Source organism: Zosterops lateralis, assembly GCF_965231275.1.
Source record: "Zosterops lateralis genome assembly, chromosome: 1".
In the NCBI taxonomy this organism is placed as follows: Eukaryota; Metazoa; Chordata; class Aves; order Passeriformes; family Zosteropidae; genus Zosterops; species Zosterops lateralis.
The window spans coordinates 25,054,900-25,079,078 of record NC_139762.1 but is presented as its reverse complement, the minus strand read 5'-3'; the positions used below and the strand labels follow the sequence as shown (position 1 = coordinate 25,079,078).

At 39.7% G+C, this 24,179-nt stretch overlaps 1 protein-coding gene across 2 annotated transcripts in view; it reads left to right on the top strand.

Annotated features, from left to right (window-relative positions):
- CALCR (calcitonin receptor) overlaps positions 1–24,179 on the top strand; it is a 155,225-nt gene that overhangs the window by 100,980 nt on the left and 30,066 nt on the right. For both annotated transcript variants that reach the window (XM_083867200.1, XM_083867199.1), the window contains 3 exons: positions 7,511–7,623; positions 11,793–11,884; positions 16,842–16,968. In XM_083867200.1, the coding sequence (XP_083723326.1) occupies positions 7,511–7,623; positions 11,793–11,884; positions 16,842–16,968 (332 nt within the window). The remainder of the gene's footprint in view (positions 1–7,510; positions 7,624–11,792; positions 11,885–16,841; positions 16,969–24,179) is intronic.

The following is a 24,179-nucleotide window of genomic DNA, read 5'->3' as shown; positions in this document are numbered from 1 at the left end:
TGAACAAGCTTTTTCCTTCAAGCATGATAGAAGTGCCTCTAGGATGTGGTCTGTTCCTTCTGCTTCAGACCCCATTTTCCTCATGATATCCTTCCCACACAGCAACAGCTTTCTTTATAAGCATGAAGATTTACTACAAGTCTTTTGCTTTCCCTGCTTATATGGTTTTCAAGGAAGAAAAAAAACATGTAGCACTAACAGTCTTAGTTTATGTATAGTCCATGCAATGCTCAGCTTGTGCCTGCAAAGGTGGGTGTTGGGCAGCCTTGTGATCACAGAAGTTTCCCCATGACTAAAGGTCCTCATCCTTCTCAGATGGAGGTGATTTCAGAGCCACTTTCCTACTTGGTCCCCAGACACCTATTCTCAGCTTTTCCTCTTGTCTGTCTCCAATGACTTGTTCTGAACTAATTGCTCTGCTACAGCAGCACTCTTCAAAGTAACACTTGAAGCCATTCATGGAGAAGCATCTCACTCCACTTACTAATGTTTATTAATGCCAAGGCCTGTGGCTCATACACCGATTGCAAATCACCCCTTAATGTACAAATGCTTGTCATGAAGTCTGGCCCACAGTGTGTGCATACTGTGGTTACTCTTTCTGGCAAGATTTAAAAGTTGAAATTTGGAAATTTTTTAGTATTCCTGTTCTCTGTATACAGCCGTAGGAAGAAAAGCCTCCTCCAGTAATAATTTCCTACTGTTCTCTCTGCTGTCCTCTTTAGGAAAATTGCCTGTGGGCCTCTGGACCCAGTATTTTCCTCTGGCACATTTCTCTTCTACTCATCAGCACCTCTGTCAGCCTCTTTACCTGCATCCTGGTCAGTCAACCCTGTTTCCCAGTTTTGGCAGCAGCTCAGCATCTCCTGGTTGAGCCAGAGCTGCTTTCTTAGAACTGCTGTTGAGTAACCCAGCAGGTGTTACAGATGTGGCATCAAAACAGTGGGTAGTCAGCCAGTTGCTTTACAGGTGGCTGGCTGTCACATGGAGACTTAATAAAGTAGGAAGGAGAGAAGAAATAGCGGGGGTGTCTACAAGTCTGTCAGCTGCCAATGAAAGTGGCTGCCACTAACAGGTAGCCAAAACACAGACTGAACTGTCCTGAGAAGTCTGACAGGTTTTGTGTCATAAGTCATTATTTCCTTTGGTACCTTACTCATGTTAAACAAAATAGAGCCAGTTTTCTGCTGAGAAACAGAAACTTCGTCCTAAAAAATAGCAATTTTCCATTAAGAAAACTGTAGTGTCTGTCAGATTTCCTCCCCATTGAGTCTCTGATATCCAAGTACCTCAGCATGTATTTTAGGCATGCAAGTAACCCCATGGATTTCTGAAACAAGTATTTCATGCTGTGTTGTTTTGGGCTGCACCAAGCTCTGGAGAACTACTGTGTATCAGCTAACTGATGACTATATCACTTCATTAAGAGGCCATGTATAGTTTTGAGACCTGTAATAAAATAATGTCTTTCCTTCATATTTTTTTGCTTTGATACTTACATTATTCATAATTGGAAAAGTGAAACATTATTGTCAGGACAGTATCAAATCCCCCTCCTGCCTGTATCTGTGGGTGCCAAATACCAGCCTTCTGTATCTGATCCCCAACAACTTTCAGCATTGATGCCAAGAAATTGGCATAGATATGAGATAGAATATTTTAGAAACTAAACAAGAAAAGAACACAGAAACAAAGTGAAGAACACGCTCAGTGCTCTGCTCATTTTCTGTCTGACAACTTCACATTTAGCTACCAAGTGTAGTCCCACTTATTTCACTGAACTTAGATCAGTTCTCACAAGACAGGAATCTGTATTCTGAAAGAAGCAATCTCCTCGTAGTGCACATCATGCACAATGTGATAATGCATAAAAACAAATCAATTTGTAAGGAAAACATAACAAGACCTACTGCTTTAATGCCAATGACAGCATGAAATTCATTCTCTCATCCATTTTGTCTGTAAAGCTCTGATCAGGGCTATTTTATATGCTCCTATTCAGGCAACATGCAATTTTCTTAGACTGTATTTTATATTCATGTTTAAGACAGGTTTATCTTTGGTATATTCCCTCTGAAATGGTTCTAGGTCACACTGAAATTGGTAGGAGTTTAGTTTTTGAGGAACTAAGTATGTAATTCATGCTGGCAATATTCTTACTAATGGAAGAAAAAAAAAATACATTGTGAATATAATTGCCCTCTAGCAAGGCAGGTTTGCCGAGGGTAACAGGAGGAGCTGAGCCTTACCCTGTGTCTTAGTTTGAAAAGACAGGAGTCTATAAAGGAAGGCAAAAGCCTCCTGTGAAGTGGGAAAGGTAAACCCCCTCCCTCCCTCCGAATTACCACAATTTTAAAATAAAAAAAAACAGCTCTCAGGCAAAGGTATGGGAATGGGAATAATAGTTATTTACTAGAAAAAAACTAAAATAGAAAAAAAAGAACAACAAATGTATTTAGTACAAACAAAACTACTGATACAGTCAGAAAACCTGACACCCTGAGGAGTCAGGGTGTTGGTAAAAGTCCAGTTGGATGGTGGCTGTGCCTCCTGCAGTGGCAGATGAAATGCTGCTGAAGCAGAGATCCTGTAGAAGGGTATAGTTCTCTGTGAAGGTTTGGTGATAGAGTAGATGGGCCTGGTCCTCCTCTGGGAATCCAGCAGGGAAGAAGCTGCTTCTCTGGGAATCCAGCGAAGATGGCTGCTCCTCTGGGAATTCAGTGAAGAAAACTGGGGCCGATGGCTTAGACCAAGCTTATTTTATGCAGGTAGGAATGCTTGGTTCCTCCTTCTGGGTGGAGCATCTCACAATGGGATGATGTACCTTAACAGTCATGCAGTGAGTCACTTAATGGCCCATTAGCAGGAGACATCTCCCCGGAGGGAGACATTGTTCTTTGAAGAGATAAGATAACTGCCCCCCACCTCCAACAGATGGCAAATAGAATACATTCTTATCTCACAAATCCAGGACACCCTGTGCCACCTGTTGGGTTTTTAGCAGGGGGGTCTTATATTGCCCACCGCACTGTCCCTGTACAGTGCATTTAGCCAGGATTATTTTGGTGCAGTCATATAGCAAGGGAGCCAAATGTGGAAGGGTGTTTTTTTCCTGGCAGACACCCCTTTTCATCTCAGTTTCCCTCTACTTTTTGTCAGAAAGCAGTGTTTAAGAGCAATATTCCACTCCACTTTGTGGACCAAAAGTGCATTTAGAAAAACTCCCCTCAGTTCTGTGCTTTGTTGGGTTTTTGTCTTTAGTTCCCTTTCATAAGCTAAACTTGTAACTTTTCATGTAGCTCCAAGAGCAGAGTTTCTAGAAGTGCAATTTGGAAGCAAATCCATATACATCCGTAAGCAACTAGATGATGATTAATCAGATGATGATTAATACGTTGTTGCCTCTTACAATTGAAGAACATGCAAGTACAGCTTTGACTTCCTGCTCTGACACTGGGAGAGCCCTTCTCTTGCTGCCACAAAATCCGAATTTTGGCTGAATTTAACTAAAATGAACAACTCCATATTTTTGTTGGTCCTATTATCTTGTCTTGAAGTGATATAATTTAGACAATTATAAAAATTACAAATTTGAACTCTTTTTCCATCTACTTCTTTTCTCTGTACCCTTCTGTGTATTTCTGTCCTGTTCCTTCAGTATTTCTGAACTGCCCAGCAAGTTTGATAGCTGGGTTTTAAAAAACAATTCCTATCCCCATAGTGCCCAGTATGACTCTTATACAGATTCTAGTTCTGCTGACTAAGACATTTTGAAGACAGTGATAATCCTTCATTTACTAGGACACTTGCATTGAAGTTTTCTAGGGTCTCCATTGCATTATATGAGATTTTTTTTTCATTTTTGAAAAAGTTTCTTCTGGAATATTTTACCGAAAATGTAAGTAAGTCAGATGTGCAACATCAACTATTCCTTCATGTACAAAACTAAGCACTGCACAGGTCTATCCAAACAATGGCAAAGAAACCAGTGTCTGGTATGTGCTGAGCATGACTGCAAGAGGGGATAACTTCTTTCTTCTTCCGTCTTGTAACTCAGCAATAAACAAAAAACTGATGTTGGCTCCTTTAACATGTACTAGCTATAGCTCTGGTCTATTTGTGAAAAGCCTGATTGATAGAGCTATCATGTTGATCCAGAGATATTAGGATATTCATTACATATAGATGACTGAGGGTTTTAAATGAGCATATGATTCATAAAAGCACTCTTAGTGACACAAACAATACACATACTAATAATTGCTACTGGTTAATCTTTCAAGACACTTCACTGTTCCCACAAAAGATCCCTTGTGGATGAGATTGCTCTCATCTGTTTTGCCCAGACAGCTCTTGAAGTGTCTATGTCTCTCAGTTAACTGCAGAGATTCTGCACAACTGCCTCTGAATTATGTAACTTTAAGGTTCCTACAGTCAGGTGAGATCAGTCCAATGTGATGTCACTGTTCTTCTACTTTGAATAATTCAATACCCAAGTGGTGCCCCATCCAAGCTGATAGGGTACAGACAGAGCCTAAAAAATTAGTGTTCATACAGTATTTTAATGATCTCAAAGCCCAAACTTCCATTTGCCTTGCTAACATTTTCTTAGCCATCCTTGCATGTGTGCGTTTTTTCAGACTTTACCATATTCTTCTGGTTAGCACAAAGAGCAACACATGCCCAGGTTCAATACACCCACCTGCTACTGGGCCACTCCAGAGCAAATTGCAGCAGAACAGTGGTTGGATTGTAGCTTGTTTATGTATAAAAGAATAGATTTAGAAGAGATGTTTGACCTGAGTCACTGGGATGGACAGTTAAGAGTGCTTTTTCCCCAGTTGTGTGTTCTCACATCACAGCAAGAAATCCATGGGGACATCAGCACTTTCAGAGTAGGATCAGGTTTTAGTAGGATCAGTGTTTGTCTGGCTTTAAGGAAAAGTATGAGGCGAAAGGTTTGTCTCTAACTTACAGAGGCCACATATACTCTGGCAGAGTGCCTACCTAGGCACTGAAGTACAGAGGTGATGGATGACATTGCCATATGTACTCTGTAGCAGATTAACAAAAGCCGTGCACTTTGCAGAGTGCATGGGATAATCAGTGCAACGTTTGCACACTGTGTTCCATGGTAGCAAAACCATTAATCTTTCATCTATGACTGAAAACTTTTTATAGCTTTTGATAGCATCTGGCAATAAGTAAAAGGAAACATTGCTACATGGGCAGTCTGAGATTATCTCCAAGCTGCAGCTATGGAAGGCTCAAATAACATGTACTGTTCCTCTTGGTATTGTTGATGCACGTATTGACTTTTAACAAGTCCCTCAAAACAATGATATGAAATCCACAATAATTTCAAAAATATGCTGTGTTCTGGATAATTATCTTTCTTTTTTTTTAGAAGGGCACTATATAAGGGCACTGTATTTCTATTCAGAGTAAAACAACTCAGTGTATACTAGCCATACCTTGTCCATATGATCAGTTTTTCTTTCTTTAGACTTTAGGAATATGAATCTTACAAATTAATAGAGCCATTAATCATCAGATGAAGAAAAGTAAGTGGGAATGTTAACCACAAAAAATGAAATTGTGTATGTTCAAATGGCTATGGGCTCTGTAAAAGTGTATTTACTGGAAATGCTGATAATCTAAATATAAAGACAATCAAATTATAGAGATAGAAAAGGCCAAGGAAATTCAAGATAAACTTTTCAGGCCATTTTAAAAGTCAGACTTAAAAATCACGTTTTTCATAAGTCTCTGTTTCATTATCTAAGAAAAGATCAAGTAATTGTATATTATTTTCTAAGTATATGATCTTATCCTGTCTTTGTTACTTGGGCAAATATTCCACTGACTCCCAGGTGGCTAAGGCTTGAGGGAAGGCAAAGGAACTGGTCCAAAACTTGACAGGTGATAAGGAGGGACCGTCTGCATCTCAGCATCCAGGGTGTCCCCAGCAGGAGTATGAGCCTGGCCGGGGGTATCACGGTCCCTAGAGCTGCCCACCGGCTAGCTGGGCTCTGTCGTGATAAGGTGAAGTTTTAGGCAGGTCCGGACCCCAGGCAGGAGTGTGCTTACTTCAGAGAAAGGAGTGACTCAGAATCGATGGTAAAGAAGGTGTTTATTCAGGGCAGATGCCCAGGTGTTCCAGGGTTGAGTGTGTGTCTGAGAGTGAACGCAGAGAGAGTGATTTTGGGTTTCCGCCTGCTCTTATGAACAGGGGTGTTATTTATTGAAATGAAGGGGTGTGACATGGCCATTTAGGGGTGAAAGGGGTGGGTTGCAACTTGAAGCTTTGGCTGGGCCATCTGGGCTGCCTGGGCTGTCAAGAACCTTGGGTGTGTACGCAGATAAAATACAATAGATTCTTAACGACTGAAGCCAAGGCTATCAGCAGAGAAAAAGCACTGGCCTTGGGTATTGATAACATACAATGGGCTAGGCCTGGGCCATTAAGGGACATACTGTGGAAAGGGGGAACCCTTTATGTGACTTAACTACAGGTATCTGGAAAGGAGGATGGGTTGGATGAACATTTACAGAAACTAAGACACAAAGTTATAGAAAATTAAAAAACCCAATTCCACACCACTACACGAGGGGGACACAGACAGCACACACCCACAGTTCCAGGCATCCCACAGAGCTGTGTGCTGCTGAAACCCCACTGTCTCCCACCACCACCACAGCAAAAGGACATGCAGAGGAGCACGAGCCTGGAGCATGATCCATATGGCAGGGCTTTCAGGAAGGATGCCAGAGCCACCTGAGGTGAAGGAACCAACACCACAGACACCTGTGTAGAGGCCAAAGACATATCAGATTATTTAAACTAAGAATTCTGCAGCCATCTTAAATTAAACTGGCCACCTGGGACCAGCGCCAAATTGTTTGTGAGGCTGCTTGTCTCTGTGCCTGCCTGCTGTGCAGACCCTGAGGAGAGTGAGCAATGCTCCCACTCTGCATGTCAGGGCTCCACCAGTGAGGAGGTTGGGCAAGACTTTTCCACTCCTCTGCACTGAGAAAGCACTGGGCTGGGACTGTTGGCATCTCCAGCACACAGGCTCTGGTTTATACACTACTGACTGCCCTTAATCTCTGCAGTATTTTTAACTCGTTTAACCCTGATACTTGAAACCCTGCGCACTTCCTTCAGGTCTGGCATCAGCACCTGTGGTTATTTTCTCTTCCATAAGCTTCAGTCAACAGCCTCTTTAAATGGGTTATTATCAGCTAAATATTGCATCTGAATGAAGGCTGAGATATATACTCTAGTGGGTGCAGTGCAAAAGGAGACAGCTAAACAAGTTTACCACCAGATAAGTTTCAGGAAAAAACCAAAACAATAAAACAGCAAGAAGTATATTAATTAGGTTGAAAATCATTTGGATTTCATTACACAGACGTTTTATTTCCAAACAAAGAAATTCTTTTAGATGGGTTTTTTAATTCATAATATGCTTATGTTAAAATAACTGTTATTGCAATTTATCTTCAGAGAGAGCCTCAAAATATTGTGATGAAACTGGAAATTGGTTCCGCCATCCTGAGAGCAACCGAACTTGGTCCAACTACACCCTGTGCAACTCTTTCACCTCTGAAAAATTGAAGGTATGCTGAAGTTAAAGAGGCAGCGGTTGTTTGGCAATGTTTTTGGCTGGGCTAGCAATAGTACATATGAGAGAGACCAGAATAGCCCTATCTTTCAGCTTTATTTGTTGCACAAGACTTAAATAACACTGTTATTGTGATTTTAGCTTCTCCAAATTATTTAATGAGTGTCCAAACCTCAATATTGGTTTGTTATGGGGTGGATAATTTAGTGGTAATTCATATGGCAAGTTCTGCAGTATTTTTCAGATGCATTTTTAATACCTATGATTTTCCCTGATTGACCAACAGTCACAAAATAATCTTTTAGAGTCTTAGTTTTGGTTTCCGTAACAATAATATTCCAAGATGTTGATGTCTTCTCTGCAGGGCTTGTAATATTAATGTAAGTCAAAACTATTTTTCTTAAGCAAAGAGTATTACCCTCTACTCACACTCTTTGAAAATAAATATTTATGAAGATACTATTAATCCAGAAAATCTTACAAGCACAAACGCATTTAACTTTGACTTTTACTGAAGAAATTGAGACTATTTACAATAATGAATTAAGCATTTGGATCAATATTTCCAAAATCAAGGTGCTAAACTGAAAGAGAAGAACTAAATATAAAAGCATCAAAAGAAATAAAGAGAGAGAAATCTGAGAAAAACTTTAAAATTTAAGTTAGGGAAGCTCATAAAAATAAATATTTTTCTCAAGTGCAAGTGGAGCTCCAGGAAAATCTGATTATAGATTTGTGACAGAAAAATTTGTGACTGTTTGGAACAGTGGAAGGAAAATATTCAAGAAGTGATTTGATTTGGGGTTTGCGTTGGAGGACCTCTTCTTACGCAGCCAAAAAGCAGTATGCAGGTGTATTTAGTAGTAATTCAGCCCAAAGGGCCTTAGGAAAGTCTATTGGACCAGGAAGGAGATAAATTCTAATGGTTTTTGCAGCATGACAAACCATCATGGTAAAATGAGGCTCACCTATGAGCAAGGCAGGAATAATAGTAACAATATGAACTTACAGAGGCATTACGTGGAAACACCATAAATATATAATTTTCCAGATGTTGGCAGATGTAAGGAGGCAAAAAATGTAGTTCTGTTACCTATTATCCATGCCTCCCAGAAGAAGAATTTTGAACATCATTCACACAGAGAACAGATAGAATAAAAAGAAAAATTATATGCACGTCATGATTTTTCTGAAACAAAAAGTTATGGAAAATGCAGAAACAATTTATCTTTACAGAAATACCAAGTTAGATTATGACCTTTCAACCAAGTCTTCAGTAAACAGAAATGTGCTTTATTTGTAGACTATTTCCACATACCTACACATAAAATAACTAACTGAGTCAAAGGCATTAGTCTCAGAGAATTCTCTTTCCTCAAGTGAAGAATTCTAGAGGAACAAGGAAGAACATTTAGGTTTTCTAAATCCAGGATAAAAAAATGAGAACAAACAAAAAATATAATGAGTCAGCATGTTATATAAGCCCTATGTGTCAGAAGGATATGACAGGTGGCCAGTTCAAGGAATGCAGAAATTAGTAAAAGTGCTCATTTTTTGTTTGAAGTTAACTGAAAATACCAATATGCTATACTTTTGAGACAGATCATTGAAAAAAAATATATATAGCCAGTTCTTGAAAATGCAATGATAGACCATATGCTTTGTCAGCTGACATTTCAGCCCATTTTGATGTGTCATCACTGTTATATCTGAAAGGCTTTTTTAAGCATTTGGCATAGTAAATTTGCAGGATGCAATCAAAAAAGCAATTGCCAAGTTCCAAATATGCAGTTATTTAAGCACTTGAGAACAGAAAGTCAGATAGACTGAATAACCAAGAATCCTTCAGGGTGTGCATAAACTTGCATGTAGCTATCTGGAGATCTTTCCTGCTTCTAGCTATTTCAGACCATAGGTTGTATAGAAGATAGGTAGAAAAAATATTTTTGAACAGATCATATGTAAACTAAAGTCTGGCTTTCTTTAAGAATATATTAATTTAATATCATGAATAAACACAGCAATCACCTGGTATGAAGTGGAACAAACTTCACATGTACACAGGTAAACCTCTCCCACTACTCTGTATTGGAGAAAGTTTTCTTATCTTCTCCACACTCAGGTCTGTGCTCTCTGGGATTGCTGGTACTCTCACAGCAGGTTATCGAGCATTTGTGCTCATTAGCAATGCAGTGGTTAGTCTTTGTGAAGGAGAACTAGGAGACCTGGGGTATTTTCAGTAAATATACATAGTTTTTTCCATAACTTGGTGAATGTTATTTACACCCAGATCATGTCTCTTCTACATGGTCAGATCAGTGTAAATGTGACTCTGGTTTAAATCTGGATCAGGCCACCTCCACCTAGGTTAATGAATGCAGAAGCCTATTTGAAAGCTGTAAAATGTCTCAAGACCAAATTTTATAAGATGTGCACCTTTACTAAGAGGAATGGCTTTGCTTTCTGAATTATGTTCATATTTGTTCTCAAGGGAAAGTTTAAAATTACTTGGAAACAACAAAAAGACAGGGGTGTCAAAACTTCAGGCTACAAAAAGCAATTCATCTAATCACTGAGAAGAGGAAAATTGCTCATGCATAATGAAAGAAAAATGAATGAAGTAGAGCTGAAAAGAAAATAAACCCAGCAGAGGAACTAAGACTTCCAGTCTTTTTTCCCAGAGAGGCCGCTAACATGTCCTTGCTTTCAGAAAGCAGGCAGTGGTGAGGCCTGGCATGGCATTTAGCCTCCTTCACTCACTCCTCTGACAGATGGCTGATGCTTGAGAGCTTGACTGAGACCAAAGTGTGACATTTAAATACTTCAACATTCTGAAGCCTAGGTGCTGTCCTGCAATTTTATTTTACAACTGGCATAAAAAATATGGATCAGCCTCTCTTAGATTTCACTGCCACAAGTCACAGTGAAAGCCCAATTATCTGTCCATGGGTATTGGATTCACAGCATTGTCCGACCGTTGAGTTGCCCAGCACCAGGGCTCACACTAATGTGAACCAGAATTTGTCTCAGGCTCTATTGTTCTTGTGTGGTGTGCACTGAGGATAATGTTCTCCTCATTTACTGCTTCCATGACTCTGAAGGCCTTGGCCATAAGCCCCCTCTCACGTCTCCTCTCCAAAAAGGAGAATCTGAGCCTTTGTACCCACAGAAACTCAACCTCAGCTATTTTAGTTGCCTTTTTTCACCTTTCCTTGCTCTTCTGTGTTCATGGGGTATGGAGACTAGAAGCACATACACATTTTAGTGCTATAAATTTAAAACATATGTTGTTGTTCTACTCTCAGTGCCTTTTTAATCATAATATTTTGCTGGCTTTTTAGCTATCATTACACAGTAAGCCAATGATTCAGGGAATTGGCCTGGATGACTCCAAGATGTCCTTCCTGAGTTTGATTTCCAGTCCTAAGCTAAGATTGTGTAGACAGGATTTAGATCAATTGTCCCAGGTCTATCAGCCCACTTTTTCCTATATTAAAGCTCATATAGCATCTTCTTGTCCCCTCAGTTAAATGAGGCCCTTTGTGAGTGCCTCACTGTTATCTGTAGAACCTAAGTATCACCTGAAAATTTAGAAGTTTCTCTGGATCAGGTCATTGTTGAATACATTGGACAAAAACTCAGCCCTAATACAAGTCCTGAGGGCAGTTAAATACTGACTCATCTCCGAATCTGACCATTAAGCTTTTGATCCCTGTTGTTTAAGCTGCATTCAACCCATGAAAGTTTTCTAACAATCCTGCAGCAACCTATTTTATTTTATATATATATATAGGTGCTTTTTAGGTTGGTTTTTTGGAGGTTTTTTTGTATATGTGTGAAAACTTGTCATGGGCATATTAAAAATGTAAATGTATTACGTCTTTTGCATTATCCTAGAGCTTGGGAAAGTTAGTGACACAATGTGAGCAGGGATCTCATCAGTTACTTTAGTATATCAGGAACAGGTCTACATATGTAAGAAATGCATCATCATGAATCGTGCTATTTAATAGATTGCTATTATTTAAAAATATTTTAAAAGAATGTTTGAAAGAAAAAAAAATACAAAATGGGAGGTTGATTTTTAGATTCTTCCTTAATGAGAAAACAAACCAAGTGCCTACCAGTTATTCATGCTTGCCTTTTCTTTTTCTTAAATTGCAGATGGCGTTCATACTTTATTATATGGCGATCGTTGGTCATGCTTTGTCTATAACATCCCTGTTGATTTCCTTGGCAATTTTCTTCTATTTCAAGTAAGTGTTTCTTACTTCTTTCTCTTCTTTCCCTGAGGCACTTCAACAAAAGGAAATTTTGGAAGGCATCATGGCAGTGAGAAGCAGCTTGTCTGTGTCTTTTTATATAATCCTGATAAAGAAGTCTGAGCACAGGCTCCTCTCACCAACAGGACCCCACCCAGTGAGGTGTAGCCAAGACCATGTTTTTATGTTTCTCAAGACTGGTGTGAAAGTGCAGCCCATGGGGAAATGGTGCAGCTGGGGATGCAGTAAGGCCTTTCATTTCCCTATTGCCTTTTGTTCCTTGAAGAGCATGCCCAGAGCTTGCCAGGCACTATGACTGCACGGAGCAGTGGCTGGGAACTCCAAGCTCCGCAAGGACAGGACTACCTGCATCTGAAGCTGAAGGACTGAGTTATTGAACTGAGTAGGTGTTTACAGGACTCAACACAAAGAGTAAATTTGGCACTAGTGTGCAGCCTGTTATCTGCATTAAAAGGAAAAAACAGGGATGTGCTATATCAGAATTTTTAAGGAGACTAATCTGATATTCACTGAAAGCACTACAGCTACTTTATGGCAGCTTAACTAGAGCATTTCAGTCTTGTTCTTTAGTGAACCTGTGTACTGTCAATTAAATTTCTCTGCCTCAACTGTCAAACAGGAAAGGTAGTAAAAGGTCAAGACCCCAACATCACTCCCACAAAGAATAAGACTAGGAAACATAAGAAAATTAAATGGTTGGACTTTTCAGAGCTTACAAGATTCTGTAAGATTGCAAACTTCAAATAAGTGGATCCAAAATACAGCCTGTGAATTCTGGTAATTTCCAAAGAGGTAATTTGATGAGTGCCTGTGATAACACGTCTTAATCAGATACAGTGATAGCTAGAAACTCTGCCAAATGGACTGATGAATTCCCTTCCCATCTAAGCAGATAAATAGTACAAAACCACAGCCACAGTAGTATTTTGAGAAAACTGGAATAAGCACAGTTTCATTTGATTTGGAACCCCATACTCTGGTCTGAGTTCTTTGGGACAATAAAGACCAGATCTGGTCAAATTAGGTATTCTAAACGGACCAGCTAGGTGACTCCTTTCAGCAAGCAAGGCAGGGTCAGCCTGTCTGACTCACTCTGAGCTCTGAGTCATGAACAACGTATGATCTTCACTGGTCCCAGGCTGCTCTGAAAGACTGGTCTTTGCAGCAGCCTTCCAGACAGTAACACACCTCCTCCTGCCTTTCCTCCTCCACTTCTCCTTCCCCTTCCATGACTAAGCCATGACACAAAGGTTACAGGGAGAAGACAGAAAGGAATTAAACCAAAGTGCTTCATAATGGGAGTACAAAGAAGAAACCAAACTACAATCATAGGAAAGTGAGAATGAAGCTATGTGGGAGCAGGGCTCATGTAACCTTCAGCTGTTTTCTCTCATCTGGCTATGACAGCAATAGATTATTTGACCTTCAGCTGAAGGGAAGCTGTCAATCAGACAGTCCATCAGATAGCAAGAGTTTATTTCAGGACCTATAATAGCCTTTGATTTCAGAGGCAGTTTGCAGGGATTGCAGTTTCCCATATAAAAGTTTTTGCTGGCGGAGATTTATTTTCTGTTCGCTTTTGGGTATCAAGATTCATAATATAATGATCTGGCATCACAGATGTTGCAGTACTTTCAGAAGGGAATAATGAATCAATAGTGATGAGCATCACTAAGCAATGCTAACTCATAACAGGAGAATGTATTAATAAAGTAGAGTGTCCAACAGCTTCACGCATCGTCACATTATTGCAAGATTTCTATAATTGCAGAGTGAGACCCTGTTATATTATTTAATAAAACACAAAAGAAAAGAGGTACTCCTACCTCCAAATCACTTCCAATTGAATTATTAAAACAAAGACATTTGTGTAAAGACAGATGGGGAGTACAACAAATCTATATTAGTCAGAATAATAGATGTTGTGTTATGAATGCACCTGCAGTCTAATTGCTGCCAAGGCTTTTAAAAGGAATTGAAAGGTAATGGATGGAAAGACATTTTGTGGAATTTTTTGGGAGTTTTCCCCAGGGACAAGGGAGAACATGGTGCAAGGCATGAAAATGATTTGATAACTAAACAATGGGGGAAGAGAGGAAAGTAAGTGACTAGGTGTGAAAATCAGTATTCTCAGTATTCATACATGAGAAAAATGGCAGACTCACAGTGCAGTTCTAGGAGGAAAATATTCTAATTTTAATAGAGAAGTAGAGATAGGAACTATAAAGTAAGGGTGACTGTCAGTAGGTAGGAGAACCTATCTCTGAAAAAGGAAATATAGAAGACAGAATCAATGTGAAACACAGGGGAGCCACAGAAAAAATAGGAGACTCTGAGATATGAAGAGACAATGGATAGAGCCTTGGAGTGACAAAAAGCTCACAGGTTTTAGACGCAGATAACTGGCTTAGTTATGCCTTCTTGCATACTGATTTATCAGAACCACACAGAATCATAGAATAAGTTGGATTGGAAGGAATCCTCAAGGATCATCGAGTCCGACTCCTGGCCCTGCATAGGACCATCCCCAAGAGTCACACCATGTGCCCAAGAGTGAAGCAGAGTAGGGAGATTACAGAAAGGTGGTGGGGACAATGCCAAGAAGCCTTCAAAAACATCACAAAGGAATGATTAGTAACATAAAAAGGGCCAGGAAGAGAGCTAAAACAGGTCAGAGAAGGAGAAGATTGCAAAAGATTGTCAAAACCAGCAGAAAGGAGAAATCAAGTAAGGGTTTGGTTCCACTTTCTCCTCTTGGTGCAGACCAAGTCCAGCAGGTGTCAATGCTATTGTGACAGCAAACACTGAAGGTCAAATTAGAAAGTGTGAGTATGGAAATAAATGCCAATATTACAGATGGATCTTTAACATGAAAGGCATGATCAAGGAAAAAGAGGAATACTGAGGGGAAAGGAGGAGAAAGTAGAACTAAGAGAGGAAGCCAAGCAGGGAAAGGAGGCTGGGCAGCAAACAAATGCAACATGTATTGATGGACAGTCCAATTTAATAGATGAATAAGACTGCCGAAAGTCAAGCAGAGCAATGAGGAAGGACAGGAATAGGAGTTGAGACACATCTACCTGGCTGAGATTATCACAAAAGACTCTCTGTACCAGAAATCACATAGAAAGGCACCTGGAGAGACAAAGGTCTACATTTCTGTGGCCAGGAGCTGTAGAGATTGTTCCCAGTAATAAGGATATTTTTATTTCTTGGGAACAGAACTGATGTCACATCAGTCCTGTTCCCAGGGCTGCAAAAGAAAGACAGAAATAAGCATGTCATAGTGTCCCCAAAAAAGTGGGGTTAAGTGGCATAGGCAAAGTATTGTAGTGGAGTATGGGGAAAAAGAAAGATTCAGGACTGAGTAAATATCACCAGATCTTAGGAGCAGAAAAGGAACATCAAACTAGATTTGTGTTGGGGACAAATACAAGCGGAGTAAACACAAGAGCATAATGTAGCAAAAATACCTCCAAATAATGGTCCATTTCTTTGAATACCATGTCCTACAGTGAATTAAGCAGAAAGTTCATGAACTCAGCCCTGTATCTGGTGCTCAATATTTGCCAATAGCTGATCCTAAAGGAAGGTTATAAAATCAGGGACAAGTGTACAGAGATATTCTCATTCCTAGCCACCAGGATCTGCATCCCATGAACATCCTAAACCAAAGATGCTGACTTGATAAATAAGGAGGCCAAAAGAAGTGATAAGCTTTGCTGGATGCTGATAACCATAACCAGAGAGATGAGCTCAAGCTAAAGAAAGAATTCCATGTAATGACTTGGAAAGTAGGTGTAAGGAAAACAAAGAATAAATGGCAGGTGACCAAGGGGCTAAAGAAAGGCAATCAATGAAGAAAGCAAGCAAAATAAGCAGAGGACAGTTCAATTGGCTAGATTAACTCTCTCTTTTTGAAGAGAGTGCATTCTGCATTGGCCTCCACATGCAGAGGAGAAGAAAGCCACCACCATTCCAGACTGCAAAAGATTCCTAGCACTGAGCTTAACCCAGCAAGACAGCAGTATTTCTTAGCTGTTCTTTACTTAGCAGTTCTGCCTTCTTGCTCTGAGTGATCACTGGACAGCACAGCATTATCTAACAGCTCAATGACTGCCTTTCTGCAATCACCCTCGGTCATTCTGTCACTATGCTCTGGGGCGTGGAGAGCTGCAGAGGCCTTTTTTCTCTGCGTCATGGATGTATGAAGAGGTGACATGAGGATTTAGGCATGAATTAGAAATGGGAGATGGTTCAGGTCTGAAACTGCAGTCATGATTTGGTTTCACAAGAATTCTGAAAATTTATCTTGTGAAACTCTGCTGCCCACAGTAGCATAAATCCTACCCTCCCCAAAAGCAGTGATTTCAAGAGATTTCTTCTTCTGAGCAGGAAAACTACCTCCTCTGGTTTGGGATCTCAGCTGGAGTTAGAAATATGCAGGATATCAACCCAAATCCCCCTGTAATTTAAGGAGATTCCTGTCTAAATTCCCATCCTGTCTCACTACTAATTCCTGAAGTAGAAAATTATTTTCATCAGAGTTTGAGAAATCGAGTCTCTAAGGAACAGTTACTTATAAAGCAGTATTCCTCATATTCATTACTTGTATCAAGTGCATCCAAAAATTCTCAGAGTTCTACTTCACCACTTCATATCTCAATTGCAATGAATTAAAGAAAGGCATCAAGAACTAAGAATGTAGCTGGATAGGTCTTTACAACATGGTCTAAAAAGCATGTGGTGCTAAACAGGTGTAAAAACAAACCCAAACATTTTTCAGAGGTTATGGCTGCAATGCAAGGCATGTATTTTCCAATTATGCCTTGCCAAAAGACATTCTTGAGAGACTGTTGCCAGAAAGAGCTTGTTAAAGTGATATCAGAGGAAAAACACTAATTTATGACATGTGTTACATATTTTTCAGGAGCCTCAGCTGTCAAAGGATAACACTGCATAAGAATTTGTTTTTTTCCTATGTGCTGAACTCCATGTTCACAATTGCCCACCTCATTGCTGTCGTCCCTAACCCAGGTCTTGTAAAAAGGGATCCTGTAAGTACTGCATGACTCCTCTCCATCCTAGCAACCAAGTAAAATCACTATGGCCATGCCAAAACCAAGAATTCCCATTTCTCAGCTAATGATAGCCATCTGGGAAGACACATAGAGAGGGTGCAGATTCTGAGAATTTCACTCAAACTTGCTCTGATCTTTCACCAAGTAATAAAAATCTTTGAATCTTATGCAAGCCCCAGACTTGCTCCAGCCAGCCCATCCATACAAGTATGTGTCAGACCTCCTCTGCTCCTGGCAATAACTACCTGAGGATTCCCAACAAAGCCCCTGAGGTGATAGATGCCTTAGGTGACTGCCTGTCTTTCTTCACATGCACACGCACATGGGGAGAGACAGGATGGAAAGAGAGATGGCTTATTTCAATATAACGCACAAAAAGGTCTACTTGCTGCATTTTTTAATTTGGGAGGCAGTAAATCAAAGATGTAGTTACCTTCACTGGTCTTAGGTAGTGATACAAATTGTGCCAGCTCAGCTGATAAATATGTATGGCAGATCTCAGTCATCCAGTTCTGATCTTGCTCCCTACCCCAGCAATCACATTGTGCTCAGTCCTTACAGCAGCCCCAACCAATGTGAAATTAATGCAAACGTGGTAATTTCAAGTTTCATTTTAACACTAATCAGCTTGTAGTCTAATAAGATCATTCAATTATGATTCAACCATTTATCTACCTCTAATTTCATGAAAGGAATTAAATATCTGCACCTGATATTATCTGATCACATGTGTGTCTCTCAAATGTGTGCTGATTAAGTAAGTTAATTAAAGCAGAAAAATATATAGCCTAAAGAAAACATCACTGGTCTCAGAGACCATCTGGAGATTAAAAAGTAGAAGAGCAGAAGAATAATTTAAACATCACACATTTTGTTTCTCCTCATTGCATAGCATCATGCGTAGATAGCCTGTGCAAGAGAGGCAATGAAAATACACTTGATATTTGGAGATAAAAAGCTGGCAGATGATATCAGGCACCTAAATTGGAGTAAAGTCATTACCTCAGGGTTAAGAATGATACTTTCTGACAGCACAAATAAATTATCTGAAATAGTTTAAACTAAAAGTTGAGGGCATGGGAAGGAGTCCTGTGTTTTAAGGTTTCATTTAAAAACTGTATCTAGTGCCTTTTGGCCAGGTCTTTATTAGAAGTGAAATCTCAGCACCAGTGAAGTCAGAGGCTCCCATGGAGCCACATAGCCACAGAACAGGTTCCAGCCCACGAGCATCACCTGATGAAATTCCCAACCTCCATTGCTATGGCACAGTGTAAAAGTGACACCAGTGGTTACCTCTGGAGGCCATGGAGTCCCAAAGCAGTGCAGAGGTTCATGTATCACACTCAGCTCTCAAGTCTCTGCTCAGAATATGAAGAGGAGCCTAAATGCTCAATAGAGTCATGGCTGTAGCTATTGGCTAAGTAAATGTTTTGATGAGCAAAGTTCTTGTTTTGCAATTTCTTCTTCCAAACCAGTTTTGCATGTCTTTGACTCTGCAGTGAAAGACTATCTACAGACAAGGTACAAAACTTGGGGTCGGAAGATCTGGGGTCTCTCATTTTTGTCCCATCATCAAGTACAGGATGAGTGTACACTCACTGCTTGATCTTGCCTCACATTCTAGATTTACCTCCCCAAAAACCAAAAAAAGAATAAAAAGGAGGTGAGGTGACCTGCTAATATGTTCAGTCTTCCAACCTTACTAGAAACTGTAGAAACTGTTACCTTAGTAACATAATAAAATTGTAAGTTTGTGATTGGGAAAATAAAATTAGCAGATAAGGGCACATTTTTGACATGTGATTTAATTACAGGAAATCTCTAGATGAGTATATGAAGACTTAGAGGATTTATATTTAAAATGCAAAAACAAATACAAAAATTCCCATAATATTTTTATGCTGATGCCTATTAACAAAGCAAATGAAAGCCTTACAGCTTGGATTTTTTCTACTCCTACTGCACCCACTGTTTAAATAAGTCCATTTGAAGATTACTGCTTCCAACTTCCTCAAGTTTGCTCACTTATCCACTTTCTACATACGCATCTTTGGAGCTTCACAGGCTCATGTATGTATGGCTCTCACCTTTAATATAAGCAGAAATATTGAAGTGTGTAAATTGAATTTCAAGCAATCATTGATGCCACTTGTCGCAGCCATATACAGAGATTAAGTTGCTGGTATTTATTCTGCAAAATAATAAATGTGTTTTCACCCCAATAGTTCCTGCATTTTTTTTTCCTACCTAAAGTTTCACAATAGTTTTTAAATGTGAAATGCCATGGGAAAATACTTTCAGTGATTCATAATTTATGAGGATATCAACAAATCCATATAATTTTGAAAGAAGAAAGAATGATCTCTTAAATAACAAGGAGAAAAGTCAGGAGGAGCAAGACAGGAAATTCCTTTCTAACACCGAGACATCCCCATTCTCCCTGTGACCCAGGGAGAAAAGACATAAGACAATCCGAGGCGTTATTTACATGAGGAGAGTCTGTACCACATGCTTATTCACATTGCTGCTAAGAGCTAAATCCTTTGTGATCATTCTGCTCATGTAAAATGGTAAGTCAAGCCACTTTTATAATAATCTTAATTTCCTTATTTACTTCATGTTTTCTGGTTATATAATTCTCTCTCTCTCTCTCTCTTTCTGTCAAATTTATCTGGATCTGAAACCATGGAAAAGAAAGATCTGAGTCCAGGAGACCATACAAGAAATGAAGAATCAATGGACAAGGTTCAAAGACATTTAGGCTAAAATAAACAGGACAGATATATGGACACTTATTTACATACACTGAAAATTTTGACTATTGTATCTGAACTAGGAATTTCATTAATTACTCTATTACTGGAGCTGCACTTATAGGAAGAGATACCATCTATCACCTTCCTAAATGAACTGACCTACAGTAGAAGGGTGATCTGTGGATAGTACATTATGTTCTCCATTAAAACCCCCAGAAATATAAATAAAACTTTTGCTGCCAAATCTCTCAATATAGTCTTACACATCAGATCTGTATTTTTCATTTTCTGTATTCCACAAGAATAATAATTTTAATACTCAGTACTGATGGGAGTAAAAGGAAGCTACACTAATGCCTGAAGCAATTCATCAGTTCCATGGGCATCATATAAATATGCTTTTAGGTGGGGCTAAGTTTGGTCACAAATTAGTAATGTCTCAGTAATTATAACCTCTTCCAAAAAATCTTTTAGAGATCTTACTGGTTTTTTCTCTTTCACATTCTAGTAGAGATATCTGTTCTCTCTGCAGATTCTTCTGTAGCCTCTTCACCTTTTCTGTGGTAGTTTCACCCTTGTTTCTGTCACTGTATGGCGTGAAAGTTTATATTTGGATTGCAGTTTTATAGAGGCCATAGCAAGGGCCAGTGCTCCATTAGTAGCTCTTAGCAGCCCTGTGTAGGGTCTCATGCTTGGCCATGTTATGTCAGAGAGTAAGGACACAGCATCCATTCAGGCACACTCCAATCTCACTGTCCCATCTCATTGATACACTTCTTCTTTAGGCTTAATGTATAAACAATATGTACACCTTCTTATATGGGTTCAGTAGCAGACCTGGTATGGAAGAACCCAAAGCAATCCCTGTTTAATTACATGTAGCATGACTTCATTTCCTCCTGGCAGCACCTGTAACTAACACAGCCCTTGAACTTGGGGGGGGGGGCAGGGTGTGAAAGGATGGAGGCTGTTTTTCCCTCTTTGTGTAGATCCTGAGCTAGTTTACCACCCTAGCTGATGGTACAACATGCACTCTGTGTCTCTGGCAGGAGCATGTGGTCCCTTTCGCTTTGCAAGCATTTCACTAAACTTGCTGACACTGTGGGCATGAGGTGGGAGGACAAGGGGCACTTGGTTATCTGTGCTGCCCAAAATCCATCTCCTGGAACAAACAAGCCTTCCAACCAGTAAGATGCTTCCATTCAGCATTATTAGTTAGACCAAGAGAGCACAAAGGCTGGTGTCTGCTAACATTAAAGTTTTTAAAGCAAAGTCATGATAGTAGCAATACTAAAAAGTCTCACTTTCTGTATTAAAATGCTCACTTTCTCATGGACGCTAGAACACTATAAATAATCTCTCCATTAACAAATTAAAGGGAAAACCATGACTGCTCAATTGTGCTACGTTTTCCTCTCTATCACAGTTACAGCAAAACTGTAGAAATAAAACACTGACCTGTGTGGACAGATGACAATTGTAAAAGAATGGTTACTGTGATTTATGGGGTTCCATTATTGGTATTTCCCTGTTCCCAAAGGAATAGAGAGGCAATGCAAAACAAGAAAGCAAAGGAGACTTGCAGCATTTCAGAAAGAGTGTCAATTTGGGTATTTTTTTTACCATACAAATGTTATCTTTTCACCTCTTCTCGCTTTCATTTCCTGCTGATCTAGCCTGGCAAAGTGTGAGGGGTTTTAAACATATTTTTATCAAATGTGGTGCTCGTAAATTATACCAGTGAGGACAAATGGCAAAACTGCTGCTCTATGTGACTTATTTTCCTTAGTTGTCCCAGCAGTCCTCCTCATGGAGCAGACCTCCCTGGAAACAGAAAAGAGGGAGATCTATAAAGGAAAGGGATGCTTCAATCTTCTGAGTTGTTTCATGTATTATACTTGGGATAGACCCTAAGGAGGTGCCATTCTTGTTAAATAATTTCATTCTTTTTTTTTTTTTTCTAATGTGACTATTTCCACAACTTTCCTGTCACTCTCAAAGCATTTCTAAAGTCTTTTATCTTAGTACATCTCTTTCACCATCCTACTTCCATTAGATTACTTATAGGAGCCTCAGCAGACAGTTTAGCCACCAAGAGGTGGCAGAGAGCCTGGGCAATAGTGAAATCAATAGAATGAGAGTAAGAACAGGAAAATTTGGCACTAATGATGAAGGTTAGAGAGAAGCTGTCCCCACTAAGAAGAATTTCTGAATTGAATAAAGCACGATATCACACTGCTGAGGTTCACAGTTGTGTGTGAGCCCACAAGGTGCAAGCAAGCACAGTTTCTGACATTCATGTGTCTGCAGAGGGGTGACCACAGGAGTTGACAGGGAATTGTAATTGCCACTCTAGCTATGCCCTCATCCACAAAGAGGGGGATGATAGCTTTGATGTAGTCCAATCCAAAGGTTTTCATATCAAAATAGCTGTTGAAGCAAAAGCACACACTGGCTTATGCAAAATGAGTGAATTCATTCCAGATTTGCTGAAATTCATGATGTGTCCCCAGAACTGCTGCTCTAGAAAGGTGTGATTACTTTACCCTCAGATATGAGCTGTAGCAGTCTCCAAATTTGTCTTCCACAGTATAGAACTGTGTTTGATTCAGATGCCATACTGAGGCTTTTTTTTTCCTTTTGGTCTTCCTAAGAGATGGGAGAGATAACAAAGTGAAGATGACGTAAAAATTTGGGATAGTACTTTGGCAAACATAAGTTTCTGTCAATTGTGTTGTCTCCAATGCATCTGAGAGCCTGAAAGTTAAATAGGTTATATCATTAGCCCCTAAAAACACAGGCATAGAAAAATGTCAAGTAGCCACTCCTTGAATGTCAGCTCAACAAGTGCAGATGTTAACAGTTGCCTTTTCGTGGACTCTGTGTTACACTGTATAGACATGACACACCCTAATGAGCTTCTGTTTTACACAAGGCCTCTCATATTCATAGAACATTTAAGCAGCTCAGGTGTTGATATTTCTCTGTGAATATAAAGCAATTATGTCTAAAAACATTCAAGGTGTCTCTCCAAGTTTTCCTTTCAATATGCCTTTAAAAGGGTTTGCCTGAAATGTGAGAAATTTGAGTATGAATTCCCCAAAAAGATTTTTTCAAAATGCTTCAAAGCATGAATCTTTTGAAAAAGAATTCTCCTCAGGATAGTACCATAATGTTTCCAAAACACATGCTGCCACAGCTATTTTTCTCACTGGGATTTGTCTGATTAAATGGCAGTGCTTCCTGTAGAGGCAACTGTGTCTAAATCCAATTTACCTCACTCTAAAGCAGGTGGCTAAAACAGGTCAGGTGAATTAAATGCAGAGTGCTCATTCTTCTCCACGGACTGCATCATCCTGCATATCTATACCATGAAGTCAGACATGCCCTTCAATGACTGCTGTAAAGACCAGCAATATTGCCCATTTTCAGCCATGCCCCTGCTACCCTGTGTTTCATGAAGGTATCTAAGACCAAACAGAAGTAGCCTGAATCAGAAGAGAAAAAAATGAAAGAACATCAAAGTACCTTTACAGATGACAGGCAAATGTGGAATAAGGGTATGGAAGAAGAAACAGTAATGCCTTCTTTAGAAGGAGTTAAACATCAAGAGGCTTGGGTTAGTTATGTAGATGACTTTTAAATTTAGTTGGCAGAATGAGCTATTGGCAGATAACAGGTTAGTTGTTTGGTTAATTGAGGTCCTTTGCTCACCATCTCACCTCTGAGTGGCTTATGCTTGCATGCACCCAATTGACTGACTTTGGAATTTTCTGGAATCCCCTTGGCCCAACATCCTTTGAAGGGTTGGCAGCTCTACCTAGCAGCAGGCCACCCCAGGAAAGATACTGGAGCAGCATCTGAGTACATCTAGAGAATAAAAACACCTGTAAACATTTAAGGTCAGACATGTCTTACATGTGGACACCTGCTTTGTAGACACATACAGGTGACCGAGTCACCCCATGCTAAAGACAGACAAAGTTACCTCCAGAGTTTTCTATCTGGGTTGTTTTAGATAGATCCTTTAGGATAAGATAATTTTTACTATAATCTCCATCATCCCTATAATTATCTTTTGATTACAAGAGAGACAGATTGGGTGTCTATATATAGTTTTACAAATCCTAGTTGTATCATTAGAAAACTCTTGGAGCATTTAACTGAGTCGTGAGTGGATATATCCATGTTATCAAAGCTATATGTGTACCTAGTCCCCAGGAAATGCTTTTGCAGGTCTAAGTCTTACACCTCAAACATAAGGTAAGTGCACTTGGCTGTTAGATATACTCCATGCAAAGTTAAACTACCATGGCTCAGGGCTCAAAGCCCAGAGCTCAGCTATTCCTGGATACAGATTCGAGTAACCACTGCCTTGTCCTATCCTCCAGTACCTGGTGGCTCTTGCTCTGGTGTCACGGTAGAGGACAA